This window comes from Bufo bufo, chromosome 2, assembly GCF_905171765.1.
Source record: "Bufo bufo chromosome 2, aBufBuf1.1, whole genome shotgun sequence".
NCBI lineage: Eukaryota > Metazoa > Chordata > Amphibia > Anura > Bufonidae > Bufo > Bufo bufo.
This window is the reverse complement of record NC_053390.1, coordinates 459832379-459850459: the sequence shown is the minus strand read 5'-3', so window position 1 is coordinate 459850459 and position 18081 is coordinate 459832379. Positions and strand designations below refer to the sequence as shown.

The following is an 18081-nucleotide window of genomic DNA, read 5'->3' as shown; positions in this document are numbered from 1 at the left end:
GGCGCGTACAGTGTGAGTCCACAGAGCACCCTCACACTGTGTGCAGCCACTGCACAGCTGACAGCCGAGGACCAGGAAGCGGTGAGTACAGAGCCTTCATCGCTTCCTAGTTCTCCAGTACTAATGAGTGCTTCCATAATGGAAGCGCTCATTAGTATTCGCTCCATAAGACACAGTTTGGGTGGAAAAAAATTGCGTCTTATGGGGCGAAAAATACGGTAACCTTCCTGCAGGGTTTTACTGAATGAGGAAGGTCAGCTCATTACAAACTTTAGAACTTTATGAGACAAACAAGTGGTGCTAAGACCTCCCGGACCTTAGGAAAGTACATGTTTATCGTCTTTCTGAGTAATAAAACTACTTCATTGACGTTGGCAGGAACGAGAGCTAGCAGCTCCTAATGTGAAGGAGAGTGTGCTCTATTTCGTTAGAATTTGGGCACAGGTGTTTATATTGTTTATATTTCTAAAGGGGATCAGAACACATTACTGTATCGAGTACTTGTTCCTAGTGAATGATAAAAATTTGTAAGGGGGGAAAATTTACCCCAAATACTTAAAGGTGTTATAGTTCTTTTTAAAGGTTAAAATATTGGAGCATAACTAGTGTTCAAATTTTGTGCTGCTTGCTATCAAAAATGTGGTCCCTGAAGTGATCTGCATATGTACCCTTCTATACAGAGCACATGTACATTAAGCCTTTCTGGTGGCCAGGAACGTGGGCATGCTCACAGGCACGCATGCGCAGCACCGCCCATTGTGACCAGCTCTATTCTGTGCAGCGGGGGTCATATCCCCTGGAAAGTAGCAGTGTATAATGTGATGGAAAAGTGAATCAAGCCAGCAAAGGAGACAATATGGACAATCACAATACATTAGCAAGTGCCTTGTATTAACCTTGTCTGTACTGGGTCCACATGTTAGTCTGTATGTTCCAAACTTTGACGGCTAACTGCGGTTACCTGTGTAACTGTACACAGTGTGTATGGACTTGTGTGTGCATGTAGATTTATACATGTCTATACCTTAACGTTTTGTCCGTGGACTACGAGAATTACAAAATAAATTTCTAGGTCTAAGAAAATGACTCATACCTTGAAAATGTGACTCCAAGAATAAGCTTTTTGGTGTAATATACAGGATGCTTGAAAGTTTGTGAACCCTTCAGAATATTCTATATTTCTGCATAAATTTGACCTAGAACTAGATCAGATTTTCACACAAGTCCTGCTAAAAGTAGATAACGATAACCAAATCAAATTAGTCAAAAATATTAGACTTTGTCATTTATTTGTTGAGGAAAATGATCCAATATCACATGTCTGAGTAGCAAAACTATGTGAACCCTTAAGACTAACAGATAATTTGAATGTCAGATTGGAGTTAGGTGTTTCCAGTCAATAGGATGACAATCAGGTGTGAGTGTTTATTTATAGAACAGGGACTATTGTCCCAACAAGTTTCTGGAAGTGTACTGTATCACGGATCTCACAAACTTTCAAGCACCACTGTACAACCATACCCATACCACATCCTTGGATGGTGCAAGTCAAGATGTTCTGTGCATCCTATATCTGAAAATGTTAGGTAGAAAGCTTCAAAAGTACAGTGAACTTACCCTAAAATGTTTGTAAAAACTCCTCTTAAACCACCACAAAATTATAAATCTGACACCAAAATGACCTGTGATCATACCCTCAGGAATAGGTAGATTGTTGGAAAACTGATAATTAGCCAGAGAAATACATGCTAGAAGGACTCTCTTTTGACTTATGTTTGCTTTGAAGTTTATGGTTATGTTAAACATATACAGTATATTGGAGAATTTCCAGTGTTTATTCGAAATGTTCACTCTGAGGGTTAACTTACATTAACCTTGACAAAGAACTGTCTAGAAACCAAATCTGAGCTGGAATTACACATGTAGTTTTTGTGTTAGTTTTTGATGCAATTTTTTGAGCCAAAGGCAGAAGTGGTTTATAACCTCTTCTGCCTTCACCTTTCCTTGGCGCATGTCGCTCAATGAATGTTCTGCAGTGAATAGAGCTGCTTCCTCTCTTGGACCCGGCCATCATGTGATCTCCAAATATCTCAGCTAGAGCAGAGCTGCTGGGTCTTAGCAGACCCTGATGAGCTCTGCCTGTGTACATACATATTGTACATCAAAACGACCAACACAAAATAAGGAACCAATCTTTATAATTTATTTTGGTTTCAGTTTGCATATTTGAAAAATAATGAGCTTTAGTTTGAAAAAAAATTACATTAATTTGTTAATGGACACACAATATTGAAGGTGCTGTGTGGCCATTAACAATACAGACCCACTGAACAGTGTCTTCATTAGTTTAATTATAGGACACTGCAACCCTTTTGGCCGTGCGGTACTCAAATATAGCATAGCTGCCCCACAACCTCGCTGTGTGCTCGAACCCTAACTATGATTTTCAGGCTGATTTTATTTTACATTTTTTTGGGGAAGCAGTGTTCAGCTGAAGAATGTCCTGGGGATCACTACAATGGTAACTGCTCCAATATTGTAGTTTAAAAAAGAAATAAAAAAATTGCTGTTAAAGCTATATAAATAGAAGATATTTTAACTCCATGACACACTTAGGGTGGGTTCACATCAGTGTTGTGTATTCCGTTATGGCTTTCTGTTATAACATGGTTATAACGGAAAATAACAGAATCCATAAGATGGAAGTCAAAACGGAAGCCTTTATGAGACATTCCGTTTTGATCTGTCATAATAGAAGTCTATGGGAATCATAACGGATCCATCTGGTTCCCGTTATGCAAGACGGAAAACAAAGTCCTGTCGACAGGACTTTTTTGTCTGTTCTGCATAACGGGAACCAGATGGATCCGTTATGATTCCCATAGCCTTCTATTATGACAGAAAGTAAAGGCTTCAGTTTGGATTCCGACATAATACAAGTCGATGGGAAGCATAACGGATCCATCCTGGTTTCCGTTATGCAGGACTAGACTCCTGCATAATGGATCTGTTATGCTGCCCATTAGGGGTGGGCGATATGGCATAAAATCTATATTGCAATATAATTTTAAGCATGTGCGATATATATCGCAATATATTAAATATTTCAGGGGGGTAAACTTTTTTTTTTAACTTTTTATTTAATAACTATTAGCCTCCTTAGGGGGTAGAACCCTTGTCCTATTCACCCTAATAGAGCTCTTTTAGGGTAAATAGGACTTCACACTCTCCCTGCTGCCCTGTGCATAGTGCACACAGCAGCAGGGAGCTGACCATGGCAGCCAGGGCTTCAGTAGTGTCCTGGCTGCCTTAGTAACCGATCGGAGCCCCACGATTACACTGCTGGGACTCCGATCAGAAGCTGCAACCCTGGGGCCACTGCCACCAATGATTTAATCGTGTGGAGGGGGTTGCCCGCAATTAATATAATACTTAGAAGAGGGGGAGTAGAAGGGAGGGGCTGTGGCCACTGCGCCACAAATGAATATAGTTAATATGCCTGAATACAAACGTAGCCTGTATGTGCCAGCCATATCCCATACCTGGCCTCTATTACTGCGCGCCGTGATCCGCCGCAATTAACCCCTCAGGACCTGAGGAGTTAATTTCGGTGGATCACAGTGTGCAGTTATAGAGGCCGGGTATGGGATATGTCCGGCACATGCAGGCTACGTTTGTATTCAGGCATATTAACTATATTCATTGGTGGCGCAGTGGCCACAGTCTCTCCCCTTCTCCTCCTCCTCTGTTCTCTTTAGTGGCACAGTGGCCACAGTCCCTCCCCTCCTCCTCCTCTCTGTTCTCATTGGTGGCGCAGTGGCCACAGTCCCTCCACTCCTCCTCCTCTGTTCTCATTGGTGGTCAGCGGCAGCCGCACAAAGTGGGGAGGGAGGGACTCCCTCCTTCTCCACTCTGCCGACTCAGGATTACATGGTGCGCGCCAAGAGCGGCGCATGCCATGTTCTACCGCAATATGACGATATAAACGAAATCTCTATCGTTGGCCAAATTTATATAGTTTATATCGCATATCGTCTATCTCGCCTACCCCTACTGCACATAGACTTGTATTATGAAGGATTAAAACGGAATGCCTCTTAAAGACTTCCGTTTTGACTTCTGTCTTATGGATTCCGTTATTTTCTGTTATAACCATGTTATAACGGAAAGCCATAACGGAATACATAAGGCTGATGTGAACCCAACTCTGTTGTGATGCGAAGCACTCTGCTCTACCTGTAATATTTAAGTGCCGTATGTAGCAGAAGTGTCTAATTCCCACTTTGTATGAGGGAAGTAATAGGTGTGAAACCCAGCAGAGTGCTGCCATTCCAAGCTAACATTACCTGCTCATAACACTTGTACTCGCAGCAGGGACCTGTGCAGATCAGCAGCCATAGGACAACTGCATTACTTTCCTTATTACCTGCTTTTAGCTAGCATAAAGACTCCATTATCCTTGTGATACAAGTACAAAGGAAAAGCTGAAGAAAGGACCAGACTTCTACAACTTCATTTCAGATTTTGTGGTTTTTCACTTGATAGTTAAATCAGGGAATAGATAAAATGTTTACATTTCAAGTTTATTTTTTCATTAAAAGGGTTTTCTAACTATATGAAAAATGTAGCTCTATTGCTATATATAATAAAATGTATAAACCTTTCTAAAATACTTTTGATTGCTCATTATTTTCAAGACCTTTGCTTGCTGTTGTTGAATGAGAATATTCTTGTTTACATCAAGATTCTCAAAACATTTCGGCTGTGTTCTAGCAACGTTTTGGATTTTTTTTTCACTTTTTGTGCAGTGAAAAGTTTAACAATTTAGTTTTTTAGACAGTGGAGTCATAATTAGTGCCACTTCAGTGCTGTTTTCAATAGCATGTTGTCATGAATAGTGTGTTTGAGTACGTGCATTTTTTAGGGCAAAACCAATTTTTCTGAAGGATAGTATGGACACCCCTCTGATGTCCCTTCCTATGTGGATCAGTATGGAAAAAAAAACACTGTAAAAAACATTGCTACTTGTTTCATTTTTAAGCCGTGCCCAAAAAAACGATGGATGTCGGAGAGATAAAATCTCCAAACAGTGCAACAAGTGGGAGGAAAAAAGCCACTAAAAAACACTGTACACACGATCTGCTGTCGGGAAACAATGAGACCGTATGGGGAAAAGTGATGGCATTAACTGGAGGAGCTGGAGGAGATTGGTACATGTAAATGCACCGGTCTACTAGGCTAGCGATCAGTAGATTGTTGGGAAGGAACGCTTCCTTCCTGACAATCTGCTAGATCATCGCATAAATCTGCTAGATCGTTGCATAAAAATGCTACAAAAAAAGCACTTTGTGTGAAACCACCCTTAAATGTAATGTAATGTAAACCACAATAATGTTTTTTCAATGATGTAGCAGAACTAAAAGAAATGGTTAATGTGTTCAGTAAACTATGGCAAGAAAATGTTCTTGTTTTTCAGTGGCTTTTGTCATGAGATAACATTTCATAGGCCCCCTTCACATATGTCCGGTGATCTGATTCAGTTCCCCTCCAGCATGTAGTAGAAAATGCTGTAGGGAACTGAAGACAGAACTGATCCCATAGTTTTCTATGGGATTCTTCTCATACATCCGGTGCATGCCGGATGCCAAATAGCATCAGAAAGAAAAACGCAGCATTCTCCATTTTTCTGTCCCGCACCATCAGTGGATAGACACTGGATCTGTGCACTGAAGTCAAATTCTGTCATGGTCTTACCTGCTTGCTGCTCTCCTTCGTTTGACATGTGCTGGCGGCCATCTTGGGTTCTGGGTTTCTTGTAGCCTTCCACCCTGCGGCTCCTCCTTCCCCTGGGAGGAGCTGGATGCCTAGCTCATATATATAGGAGGTCTGTGGCTTCAGTTCCTTGCTTGGTCCTCCTGTGTTCACATGCTTCTAGACTGCTGCTGCTTCTGGTTCCTGATCCTGGCTTCGTCTGACTACCCTGCTGGTTCCTGATCCTGGCTTCGTCTGACTACCCTGCTGGTTCCTGATCCTGGCTTCGTCTGACTACCCTGCTGGTTCCTGATCCTGGCTTCGTCTGACTACCCTGCTGGTTCCTGATCCTGGCTTCGTCTGACTACCCTTCTGGTTCCTGACCTCTGGCTTCGCAAAGACTCTGCTCGGTTTCACCATCCGTTTGGACTTTTGCTTTACAGCTTTATTTTCAATAAAGCCTTCTTATTTTCACTTATCTCTTGTTGTACGTCTGGTTCATGGTTCCGTGACATTAGGACCAAGCCATGAATTCTGACGGTACAGGGCCATCCTCGCTACCCACGCTGGTTGCCAGACTTGATCAGCAGGATCACCTGTTGGGTCGGTTCGCTTTGGCGTTGCAAACCCTGCTTGAACGCACGGCTCATTTCGCTCCCGTTGCCGATGGGTCGGTTGTCGCTCCTGGGCTCGCTCCTACTGCCGCTCCGGTTGTTGCGCCAGAGTCTACCCCGACACCTGTTGTTGCGCCTGCGGTGTTTCGGGGTATGACCGGTTCTGCCCCTCTTCCACAGCGCTTTGGGGGAGAGCCAACTCAGTGCCGAGGTTTCCTTAACCAGGTGGGCATTTATTTTGAGTTGCTGCCACATGCCTTTCCTACTGAGAGATCAAAGGTGGGCTTCTTGATCTCGCTGCTCTCGGACAAGGCCTTGGCCTGGGCCAGCCCTTTATGGGAGAACAACAATCCGGTGGTTGCCGAGTTTTCCGGTTTTGTTGCTTCTCTTCGGAAGGTATTCGATGTGCCGGCTCGTGCTGCCTCTGCTGCGAAGCTCCTTATGTCCATCAGACAGGGTTCACGATCCGTAGCTGAATACGCCATTGAGTTTCGTACCCTGGCAGCAGAGGTGGGCTGGAATAATGAGGCTCTGGTCGCTGCTTTCTCTCATGGTCTCTCGGATGCCTTGAAGGATGAGGTTGCAGCTAAGGACCTACCAGTGGAGCTCGAGTCTCTTATTTCTTTCCTGATTTTGATTGACACCAGACTCAGGGAGAGACCTTCCTTTAAGGAGAACCTGCGGAGGTCTTCTAACAGATTGGTGCCTACGTTTGCTGTCCCACCCGTGCCTCCCTCTCCTCCCACGCCTCCTGGGGATGACTTGTCTGGGGGTGAACCCATGCAGCTGGGGTTTGCTCGCCTGTCCGAGGGGGAGAGGGCACTCCGGAGACGCGAGGGCCGATGCATGTACTGTGGTCTCGGTGGGCATTTTCGGTTGGCATGTCCGAACCGTCCGGGGAACGCTCGTACCCTGAGATCCTGTCGGGGGCAGATCTTGGGTGGAGTCTCCTCGTCCCCGGTTTCCCGTGTTGACAAACCACTGATCACTGTTGTCCTCTCCTGGGTCGGGGGCTCGGTGACGACCCAGGCGTTGGTGGACTCTGGTGCTGGTGGTTTGTTCATTGATAGTGTGTTCGCTGCCGCCAATTCCATTCCTCTGCAGGCTCGAGGTTCCCCACTGGCTCTTGAGGCGATAGACGGCAGACCCCTTCTGCCGCCACACGTGACTCATGAGACCCTTCCAGTGGGGATAGCCATTGGTGCCGTTCACAGAGAGTCGGTCTGCCTCCAGGTTATTTCGTCTCCACACTACTCGGTGGTCTTGGGGTACCCCTGGCTCCAGAAGCATAATCCGACTTTCGATTGGAGATCGGTCGAGATCCTCTCGTGGTCACCGCAGTGTGGGGCTAGTTGCATCCATGGGTCTGTCAAGTTGCTGTGTACTTCCTCGGACTCTCTGTTGCCTCCTGAATACGAGGAGTACCGGGATGTATTCGATAAGGTGCGCGCGGTTGCCCTACCTCCGCACCGCCCATACGATTGTGCCATAGAGTTACAATCTGGTGCCGTTCCTCCTCGTGGCAAAGTCTATCCACTGTCGGTAGTGGAGAATGAGGCCATGGAGGAGTACGTGAGGGAGGCGCTTTCACGCGGACACATTCGCAAGTCTTCGTCCCCGGCAGGGGCTGGATTTTTCTTTGTGAAAAAGAAGGGCGGTGAGTTGAGGCCTTGCATCGATTACAGGGGTCTCAATCGCATCACGATCAAGAACGCATACCTGATACCCTTGATTTCCGAGCTGTTCGATCGCCTTAAAGGGGCCACAGTCTTTACCAAACTCGACCTGAGGGCGGCATATAACCTGGTAAGGATCAAGGCGGGCGATGAGTGGAAGACCGCGTTTAACACCAGGACCGGTCATTACGAATCCTTGGTTATGCCCTTTGGGTTGTGCAATGCGCCCGCAGTCTTTCAGGAATTCATCAACGATGTTTTCCGTGACCTGTTGCAGAAGTGTGTGGTAGTCTATTTGGATGACATCTTGGTATATTCTGAATCCATGGAGGCCCACATTCTGGATGTCAGACGAGTGTTGCAACGGTTACGAGAGAACAAGCTGTTCGGTAAGCTTGAGAAATGCGAATTTCACCGATCCCAGGTAACCTTCTTAGGTTACATCATTTCCGCTGAGGGGTTCTCCATGGATCCTGAGAAGGTTTCGGCTGTCTTACAGTGGCCCCAGCCCAGTGGTCTTCGTTCCCTGCAGCGCTTTTTGGGCTTCGCCAATTATTATCGGAAGTTCATCAGGGACTTTTCCATGCTGGCCAAGCCTCTCACGGATCTGACCAGGAAGGGCAGTAATTCCCAGGTCTGGCCGCTCGAGGCCATCCGAGCTTTTGAGGCCCTAAAGTCCGCCTTTGTGTCGGCTCCGATTCTGTCGCATCCCAACCCTGGGTTGCCCTTTGTCCTCGAGGTGGACGCGTCTGAGACGGGAGTAGGCGCCCTTCTGTCTCAGCGTAGAACACCAGAGGGTCCTCTGCTTCCTTGTGGGTTTTACTCCCGGAAACTGTCTTCCGCGGAGTGCAACTATCAGATTGGTGACAGGGAGTTATTGGCCATCGTGCAGGCCCTTAAAGAATGGAGGCACTTGCTCGAGGGTTCGGTGGTTCCGGTTCTCATCCTGACGGACCACAAGAATCTGACCTACCTTTTCTGAGGCCAAGAGATTGACACCACGTCAGGCCAGATGGGCTCTGTTCTTGTCACGTTTTAATTACGTGGTCTCCTACCTACCCGGTTCCAAGAACATCAGGGCGGATGCCTTATCACGGCAGTACTCCGAGCTGTCCAGGGAGGAGTCGATTCCGACTTCGGTCATACCTCCGAATCAGATCCTGGCCGCCATTCGCACCAGCCTGACCTCTCCCCTGGGTGAGCAGATTTTGGCGGCTCAATCTGGTGCTCCCTCTGGGAGACCCAACGGCAGATGTTTTGTGCCTGAGGAGTTGCGCACTCGGTTGTTGCGAACCTACCATAACTCCAAGACCGCGGGGCATCCTGGAAAGAATCAGCTGTCCTGGGCTGTTTCACGTCTGTTCTGGTGGCCTTCCCTACGTTCCGACATCGCCGCATATGTAGCGGCATGCTCCGTTTGTGCCCAGAGTAAGTCCCCTCGGCACCTTCCGTTGGGCCTTCTGCAACCCATAGCCACCGGGGAGCGCCCATGGTCACACCTGGGGATGGATTTCATTGTGGACCTCCCTGCATCCCGAGGCCATACGGTCATTCTCATGATTGTGGATCGGTTTTCCAAAATGTGCCACTGTGTTCCTCTCAAGAAGTTACCCTCTGCACAAGAGTTGGCCACGATTTTTGCCAGGGAGGTCTTCCGGTTGCACGGTTTGCCTAAGGAGATTGTGTCGGATCGGGGGAGTCAGTTTGTGTCCAGGTTCTGGCGCGCCTTTTGCTCCCAGTTGGGGATTCATCTCTCCTTCTCCTCGGCCTACCACCCTCAGTCCAATGGGGCCGCAGAACGATCCAATCAGGCCTTGGAGCAATTCCTTCGTTGCTATGTCTCCGATCACCAAGACAATTGGGTTGACCTCCTGCCTTGGGCTGAGTTTGCCAGGAACACGGCGGTGAACTCTTCCTCTGGGACGTCTCCCTTCATGGCCAATTATGGGTTCCAACCTGCCGTGTTACCGGAGGTATTCTCTCCCCAGGATATTCCGGCTGTGGAGGATCACCTTTCCGTCCTACGTGCTTCTTGGGTACAGATCCAGAAGTCCCTTGAGGTCTCTGCGCAGCGCCAGAGACTCCAGGCTGATCGCAGACGAGCGCCTGCTCCTTCCTACCAGGTCGGAGACCGTGTATGGTTGTCCACCCGCAACCTCAACCTTCGAGTGCCCACTCCCAAGCTGGCGCCTCGCTGTGTTGGTCCCTTCCGAGTGTTTCGCAGGGTAAACCCGGTAGCCTATGCCCTTGCGCTTCCTCCTGGCATGCGGATCTCCAACGTGTTTCATGTCTCCCTGTTGAAGCCACTGGTGTGTAATCGTTTTACTTCCTCGGTTCCTCGGCCTCGTCCGGTCCAAGTGGGCAATCGTGAGGAATATGAGGTGAGCAATATCCTGGACTTACGCCTGGTCCGCGGTCGGTTGCAGTTTTTGGTCCATTGGCGTGGTTATGGTCCAGAGGAGCGTTCCTGGGTTCCCTCCGCAGATGTCCATGCTCCTGCCTTGCTCCGAGCCTTCCACGCACGCTTCCCTCAGAAACCGTTTTGTGCTCCGCGGAGGAGGGGCCCTTGAGGGGGAGGTACTGTCATGGTCTTACCTGCTTGCTGCTCTCCTTCGTTTGACATGTGCTGGCGGCCATCTTGGTTTCTGGGTTTCTTGTAGCCTTCCACCCTGCGGCTCCTCCTTCCCCTGGGAGGAGCTGGATGCCTAGCTCATATATATAGAGGTCTGTGGCTTCAGTTCCTTGCTTGGTCCTCCTGTGTTCACATGCTTCTAGACTGCTGCTGCTTCTGGTTCCTGATCCTGGCTTCGTCTGACTACCCTGCTGGTTCCTGATCCTGGCTTCGTCTGACTACCCTGCTGGTTCCTGATCCTGGCTTCGTCTGACTACCCTGCTGGTTCCTGATCCTGGCTTCGTCTGACTACCCTGCTGGTTCCTGATCCTGGCTTCGTCTGACTACCCTTCTGGTTCCTGACCTCTGGCTTCGCAAAGACTCTGCTCGGTTTCACCATCCGTTTGGACTTTTGCTTTACAGCTTTATTTTCAATAAAGCCTTCTTATTTTCACTTATCTCTTGTTGTACGTCTGGTTCATGGTTCCGTGACAAATTCATAGTTATCAGAAGTATCCAGCTCCTGGCCTAAAGTAGCTGGCTGGACACAACTGAAATGTGAAACTGGCTTTAGAAATATTTTATGAAAGATAAAGATTGTAATAACATAACAAAAAAAACATATTCACTAGTTGGACTCCCGCCGCTTCCAGTGTCTCTTCCATCTGCCTTTCCCCAGTCTTTGGTTACCTAGGCCAATCACTGGCCCCATCGGCATATGGCATGAGACCGATGAAGCCAGTGATTGGCGGAGATGTAACGTGTGTACTGGCATGCACCAATGCAGCAAGATAAACAAGAACCAGTGGGAGGCAAAGGAGCAGTGGCACTGGAAGTTGCATGAGTCCAAATGTTCAGTATGTTTTTTATTTTTTATTATGTTATTAAAGACTCTTCATTTGGCCACATATCTACACTTCTGTGGCATATACTAAACACAATGGGGTACATTTTACTAATCCTATAGATGGTGTAAATTTAAGGCTGCATTAGACCTTGACATAGTTGGCTAGATCATCACTAGATGAACGCTCGTTAGCGATTATCTGCCCGTGTAATACTTCTGCCGATTTACAAGATTTATCACAGGGACAGGTTGGATGATAAATATTGTGTATGGATAGACACTTTTGTCTAACTTTATACTAACTATTGGTTGGCTTAGTTTAAGACAGAATTTGATACCAAAATTGTGGAACAGTCTTGGAGCAAAATTCAGAATAGGGTTCCTTGGGCCCATCAGAGCAAATGTTCTGTTCAATATATAATGGACATATTTTGGACATATAATTGCATATTCATTGCATACAAAATCGAAACCTTTGGTAAATTTGGTAAATTTGTTGCATTAGGGATACATTATTGTGCCAGAATCTGGGACAGTCCGACACTTCCTGTTAAGCCATGCTCCTCTTCTATTAAAGGGGTATTCCCAACTCAGAGATTGATTGGCATATCGCTAGGATATACCATTAGTGCTGGGACTCCCATAGCAGTGAACAGTGGGCAGGGTGGCGCCTCTCTGTACACTTAAGGGTTCCGTTGGAAATATGTGGGACCTGCTTCTATCTATCATTGATGGCATATCCTAGCAATATGCCATCAGAGTCTGGGATGTGAATACCCCTTTAAGCCACGAAGTTTAAAACATAAGTCTACTCACATTAGTAAAATTAGGCCAGTATATTTTTGCCACCATTTTCACTCGGTGGTTGCATTTCAATTCTATCACTGTAGGGATGGGAGGACATATATTGCAGTAGTATAATGTGCAGTGGTATAACATGGCGCTATTTAACATATTGTCTTATTTTTTTTCTTTTAGATACGATGGGAGAAAAATATCACATTAGGAGAACCTCCTGGGTTTTTACACTCTTGGTGGTGGTAAGTGTAATTTTACTATATTTTGACTTTGCTTGAGGTTGCACTTGGTAAAACTAAATGCATTTCCAGATTTCTTCTAGTAGGGAAAAGTAGGTACGTACTGTACACCATGTACTGTATCCGCAGAGTAGTGAGCTTGTTTTATCTTTCTCTTTTGCTATAGATTTGTACATGTGATACTTGCATCATATAACTAAACTGTATGACAAAAAAATAATAATTTTTATATATATATATATATATATATATATATATATATATATAAAAGAATCACATTTTTTTATGTGCATTTGGTATCCAGTGATCAGCAATGATACATCTACAGTGTGAGATTAAAAAATAGTTTCTTTTGAAACAGTTTTTTGCCGGAGTGTTATAGGCCCAACATTAGTGAGCATGCAGGGGCAGGCATACTATATGTGCAACCTGTGCAGCTGCCACCTTAAAGGGAACCTGTCACATGGTGTCCAAGCTGAAGGCATCACGCTATAGAGCAGGAGGAGCTGAGCAGATTGATATAGAGTTCTTATGGGAAAGGATTTAGTAAACCTTGTAATTTATCAATTCTATCTGTGCTTATTCTGGACTTTGAGGTCAAGGAGGTGGTCCTATCTGGTCCTATCAGTGATTGACAGCCTTCCCTCTGCCAATCACTGATAGGACCGTTTCCTTCATTTCAAAGCCCAGAATGAGCAGGAATATAAATGTATAAAATGCAAGTTATACTGAATCTTTTCCCATAAAACTATATATCCATCTCCTCCTACTCTGTAATATGCTGTCTGTAGATACATTTTCATAGTGACAGGTTGCCATTAAAAGCAACTTCCTACTATCTATTAGATTGCATACAGGGGACTGAGTTAAGGAGTTTCATGTTAGAGAGATGTAAGGGGGATGTTCAGTGATGAGCTGCTGGAGGGCAAGGGGACCACAGCCCACATATACTGTTGTACAAGGGTCCTCTGCTGTCTGTGTCCACCTGCATGTTACACAGTAAATATGGCAAAGCAGAGAATCATGGGAACCACTAAAAGAAATCATGATTTTGTGCCTGCGAAGTTGTCTTTATGTTTTTTTTGTTTTGTTTTGTTTTGTTGAGTCAGCAAATATTCTAGGTTTATCCAAAAATCCCAAACCTTTGTTTGTTCAAACTTTGCTAGACAGGGAACATCCTGTCCTTGTGATGTCTTCTGTGATTCTGCTTGACAGTAATTCAGCCTGTCTTGCACTGACCATCTGTATATAACAAAATAAAAGGCATCCTAATGTGGCGGCAGCTGTATCTGCTCTCGGTTGGTTAATATGGTTAAAGATCTTTTCTTTGTGACCCCAAAAGAATCATTGTGGCCACAGAGCAGTATTGAAAAATTTAGTTCAGAACTCAAATGAGTAGTCACGCTGTGTTGTTGTACTTGTAAAGTCTTATGTTGATTTTATGTGATGTAGCTTTTCATTGTGATGTAGCTTCAATGCTTTTCAAATCAAAGAATTGAAGCGACTTAACCAAAATTGGCTTGATTACAGATATTTTACTGCAATGTATATGCATTACCTATGCATATTTAGGGGTCCCCGTCTTTGCAGAATACAAATAAACCCTGTGTAATTATTGGTTTAAGACCAGACTATGTACCCTCCTTGTAGAAAAGATGCATTCTCTGTTTTGTTTAAGAAATGCATCTTTGAAAGAACCTTTTTTCCATTCGGCTATTTAAGTCATTTTTGTACCTTTTTTTTCGGTGATACATGGGGATTTATTTTTATGTAATTTTAATTAAAAGTTTTTTTTCATACATGTAAAAATGTTTTCCAATTTATTTTTCTAATGGCACAAAGTGCAACTACAATAATGTTTTTTTATATAATGTCTCCTTTTCATGATTCATTTTGATGTAAGGAGATGTATAGTTTAGAGTTGCTGGGGGCAGGGATAGAAGCTGTGCTGGTGAATGTATTGGTGCATTTTTTTGTATTATTTACATTTTTTTTAATTGCTGATTTCTCCCTTAACTGGAGCTGAAATATTCGCTCCAGGTACAGCAATACAGAAATACAACCACCAGAAGTGCCATTGAGTCTCATTACACAGCTGATCTGGGTCTGCTAAGACCTGAGGACCTGAGCAGGAAGCAGCACTGCTACTTCATGATCTGTCTACACAGCGTCCATTGAGCACTGTGTATACAGTGATGAAGAAGGTAGAGATGTTAAAAAAAAAAAAATCCTGTTTCTCTATGGAAAGCCCAGCTGTCACTCACAGCAGACTCCCTGCTACTACAGCTGCACAATCTCTATGTGGCTGTTAACTCTGCCAGGATGTTCAGGAACGTCCTTGTAGGGTTAAGGGGAAAGTGTCATCAGAAAATGGCCTATTGTTTAAATCACATTTTTATGTTTAAAATATATTTAAAGAATTTATGTTATTTTTAAGTGTTGACCACCCAGATGTTTACATATTTAGTTTTTTTTAAAGGTCTTTCAAAAGTACAGTCCAAACAAAACTGATAAATTCTTTGTGGTATGCCTATGGGTGCACCTGGTGGGATTTGATGACCAGGATTCTTTCTTTGGTATTGTTTGCACTTCAACCTCAGACCCTGCAGACAGGGTTATAAGTTTTGCCTGGAGTGTTCCATGATTAGAAAAACATGTCTGCTGTCTTTCAGAAAAAGTGCCACTCCTGTCCACGGGTAGTATGTGGTATTGCAGCTCAGTCCTAGTCACTTGGATGGAACCCAGGTGTAATGCCAGATACATCCTGTAGATAGGCGTGCACTGTTTGTGAAAGAAAGCAGACATGTTTTTTCTGATCCTTTACAACCCCTTTAAGGATAAAGTTAGATCTAATTAAAATCACGAGTAGCCAGAGCAATGAGAAATTATTGTGAGTCATGTGACCTTTTGTGTAATACCTGAGTTAGTACCAGGTACCTGATATTACATGGTGTCACGATTTTCTCTTAAGTTGTCCTAGCAATCACTATCATTGGCTGAAAAGCTGACTGCTAAACACACGGGGATAGGGGGGTTGCTGTAGTGCTGTAGGTCTGTAATTCTCCTGCTGTGCTGGAGAACAGCCTGGCAGCCTCAGTCATTCGCTCCAGCGCTTTCCTTTGTAGAGCTCATACATAGCGGGTCCAGTGAGGTACAACCACGTAGTGTTTGAGGCGAGCTCGGCTCTAGTAACCTGACAATCCGCAATGCCATCTCATTTGCTACAATTTGCTATTCTTCTATTCTCTGACCTCCTAAATGAGTCTCTTTATAGTACTACCTTGTCATCAGTGGAGGTCACTTACCACACGCCTGGGAAACCATTCATAATATAAAGCTCACATTTCTGCTTGATATGAGGCATTTTTGCCATCCGCAATGTAAGATCAAATGATTATAACTAATATTTATTTCACAACTTGCTATAGTGATGGTACCATACCTGCAATCATGTAGGTAAAATACAGTCTGCTAATCTATATTAGTGGATTTTTTTTTATACAGTAGGTTTTACTACTGATATGAACCCTCTATCCTGAAAGCTAGAGACTTAAAAAAGGTTTTATGAGTAAAAAGATGTGGCTTTTCCCCCCCAGAAACAGCACCTTTCTTGCTCATGGTTTGTGCCTTGTACTGCAGCTCAGCCCCATTCACATGCTGCAGTTAAAGACAGTTTCTTCTAAAAAAGAGCATTTTATTAACCTCATATAATCCATCTATTCCATAGTGTTTTCCTTCCCAGTGGATATCAGATTATGTCCTATATCCACTGGATTAACCATAAAATTCTGATTGCTGTTTTTTTTGTATATTTCCCATAGACTAACATGTAGTGGTCACCAAGCTCCTGGTTATAGGGAACACAACCTGTACTAATGGGTTTGGTGAGGGTCCTTGTAGCTATAGGGAAAGCAGCTGCTTTGGGGCCTGAACTTAGTTGGGGCCCACCTAGGAAGAGGACTAAAAGATTTTATTGTCAGAGCCCCCTCAACAGTAATATATAATACAATAATACAGCAACATATACAGTGACATGACACAGTATATACATGTAGGAAACAAGCAGAGCAGCTGCTGGGCCTCTTCTGGTAGAGCAATCTTGACGACCGCAGGAGTGAAGATTGCACTGGGGTAGGGGGTTGCAAAAAAGTTGCTGAGGGGGGCCCCTTTCAAAAATTTGCTTTGGGGACCAGTCATTTCTAGTTATGCCACTGGCTAGAGATCAGACTTTTATGGAATATCCTATAGTGTGAACATGTGCAGGACTGTAAAGTATTGTAAAATAACCAAACCTACTGGTTGCTTGGATGCTTATTTACAACATTATAGTTTTTGACTAGACCTACGAATCTTATAATTCAGGCATCCTCAAACGGCGGCCCTCCAGCTGTTGCAAAACTACAACTCCCAGCATGCCCGAACAGCCTACAGGTATCAGCCTACAGCAGGGCATTGTGGGAGTTGTAGTTTTGCAACAGCTGGAGGGCCGCAGTTTGAGGATGCCTGTATAATTGGTTAGGAAATCATTCTTTTATGCTTTGCATTGTTTGCCCGCTAAGTATAGTCTTATAAACAGCCTCAAAGAAATATTTAAGATAATGTACAAAAAATATCCTATTCCAATGGCTCCTTTAATTTTCTCCTTTCCATTGCTCTTATTATTTCCCAAATAATGAGGGATGTATAAAGTATTCTTCTGTGTATCCCAGGAGCTACCCACCCCTCCTCCTTCTCATAATTCCATCAACTGGCAGCAGCATGGGCCACCACATCTCTGTCTACAGGAACTTTAATTCTTGTTCCCATGGACAGGGCCAAGAGCTTCAGCGGGACCCAGAGTCGGAAATTAATTGCCCCCATTATAAGCTGATTTCAGTTTAATTACTTTATCTGTGTGTTTTGTATCAGTGCCCAAATTCCATGCCCAGCTCTGAGCTTGAACAGAATCAGCTGTCCATGCAGTTATTGGTGGTTTAGTGTGATTGCCATCCACAGTGCTCCACCTCCTCCAGCAACACTCTCTAGATCCCGCCACACTGAACTTGCTACATAGAACAAGTGTAGGGGAATCCAAATTGATGCCCACCCCCACCCCCCTTTTCCTCGCAACATGCTGCAACTTCAGGGCACTGCAGCTAATAGGTACTTGGTGTGTATTAGCCAGGTCAACATCCTTATTTTGCTCTTCTCTTCACACAAAGGAACTTGCTCTTGTCCTCACGGTAGACAACAACCAAAGCTTCCATGGGCTGTTGTGATACTATATGATACATCTCTGTATAAAGGACTAAAGTCTGTACAGAAGAAGAGGGAGAATTGTTGTCTGATAGCAGTACAAGTATAGGGGGCATGCCTCGTGTTCACCCAAGTAGATGCTGTTTTACCTACATCTGTGTGTGTGTGTGTGTGTGAGAGAGAGTGTGTGTGTGAGTGTGTGTGTAATGTGTATCTGTATGTAATGTGTGTGTGTGTGTGTGTGTGTGTGTGATAGATGAATTTACACTGCTCAAAAAAAAAAGGGAACACAAAAATAACACATCCTAGA

At 44.7% G+C, this 18081-nt stretch overlaps 1 protein-coding gene across 1 annotated transcript in view; it reads left to right on the top strand.

The window, feature by feature from the left end:
* SSBP4 (single stranded DNA binding protein 4) overlaps positions 1-18081 on the top strand; it is a 468852-nt gene that overhangs the window by 116008 nt on the left and 334763 nt on the right. Inside the window, exon 3 of the mRNA XM_040417640.1 lies at positions 12478-12539. Coding sequence (XP_040273574.1) covers positions 12478-12539 — 62 coding nt within the window. The remainder of the gene's footprint in view (positions 1-12477; positions 12540-18081) is intronic.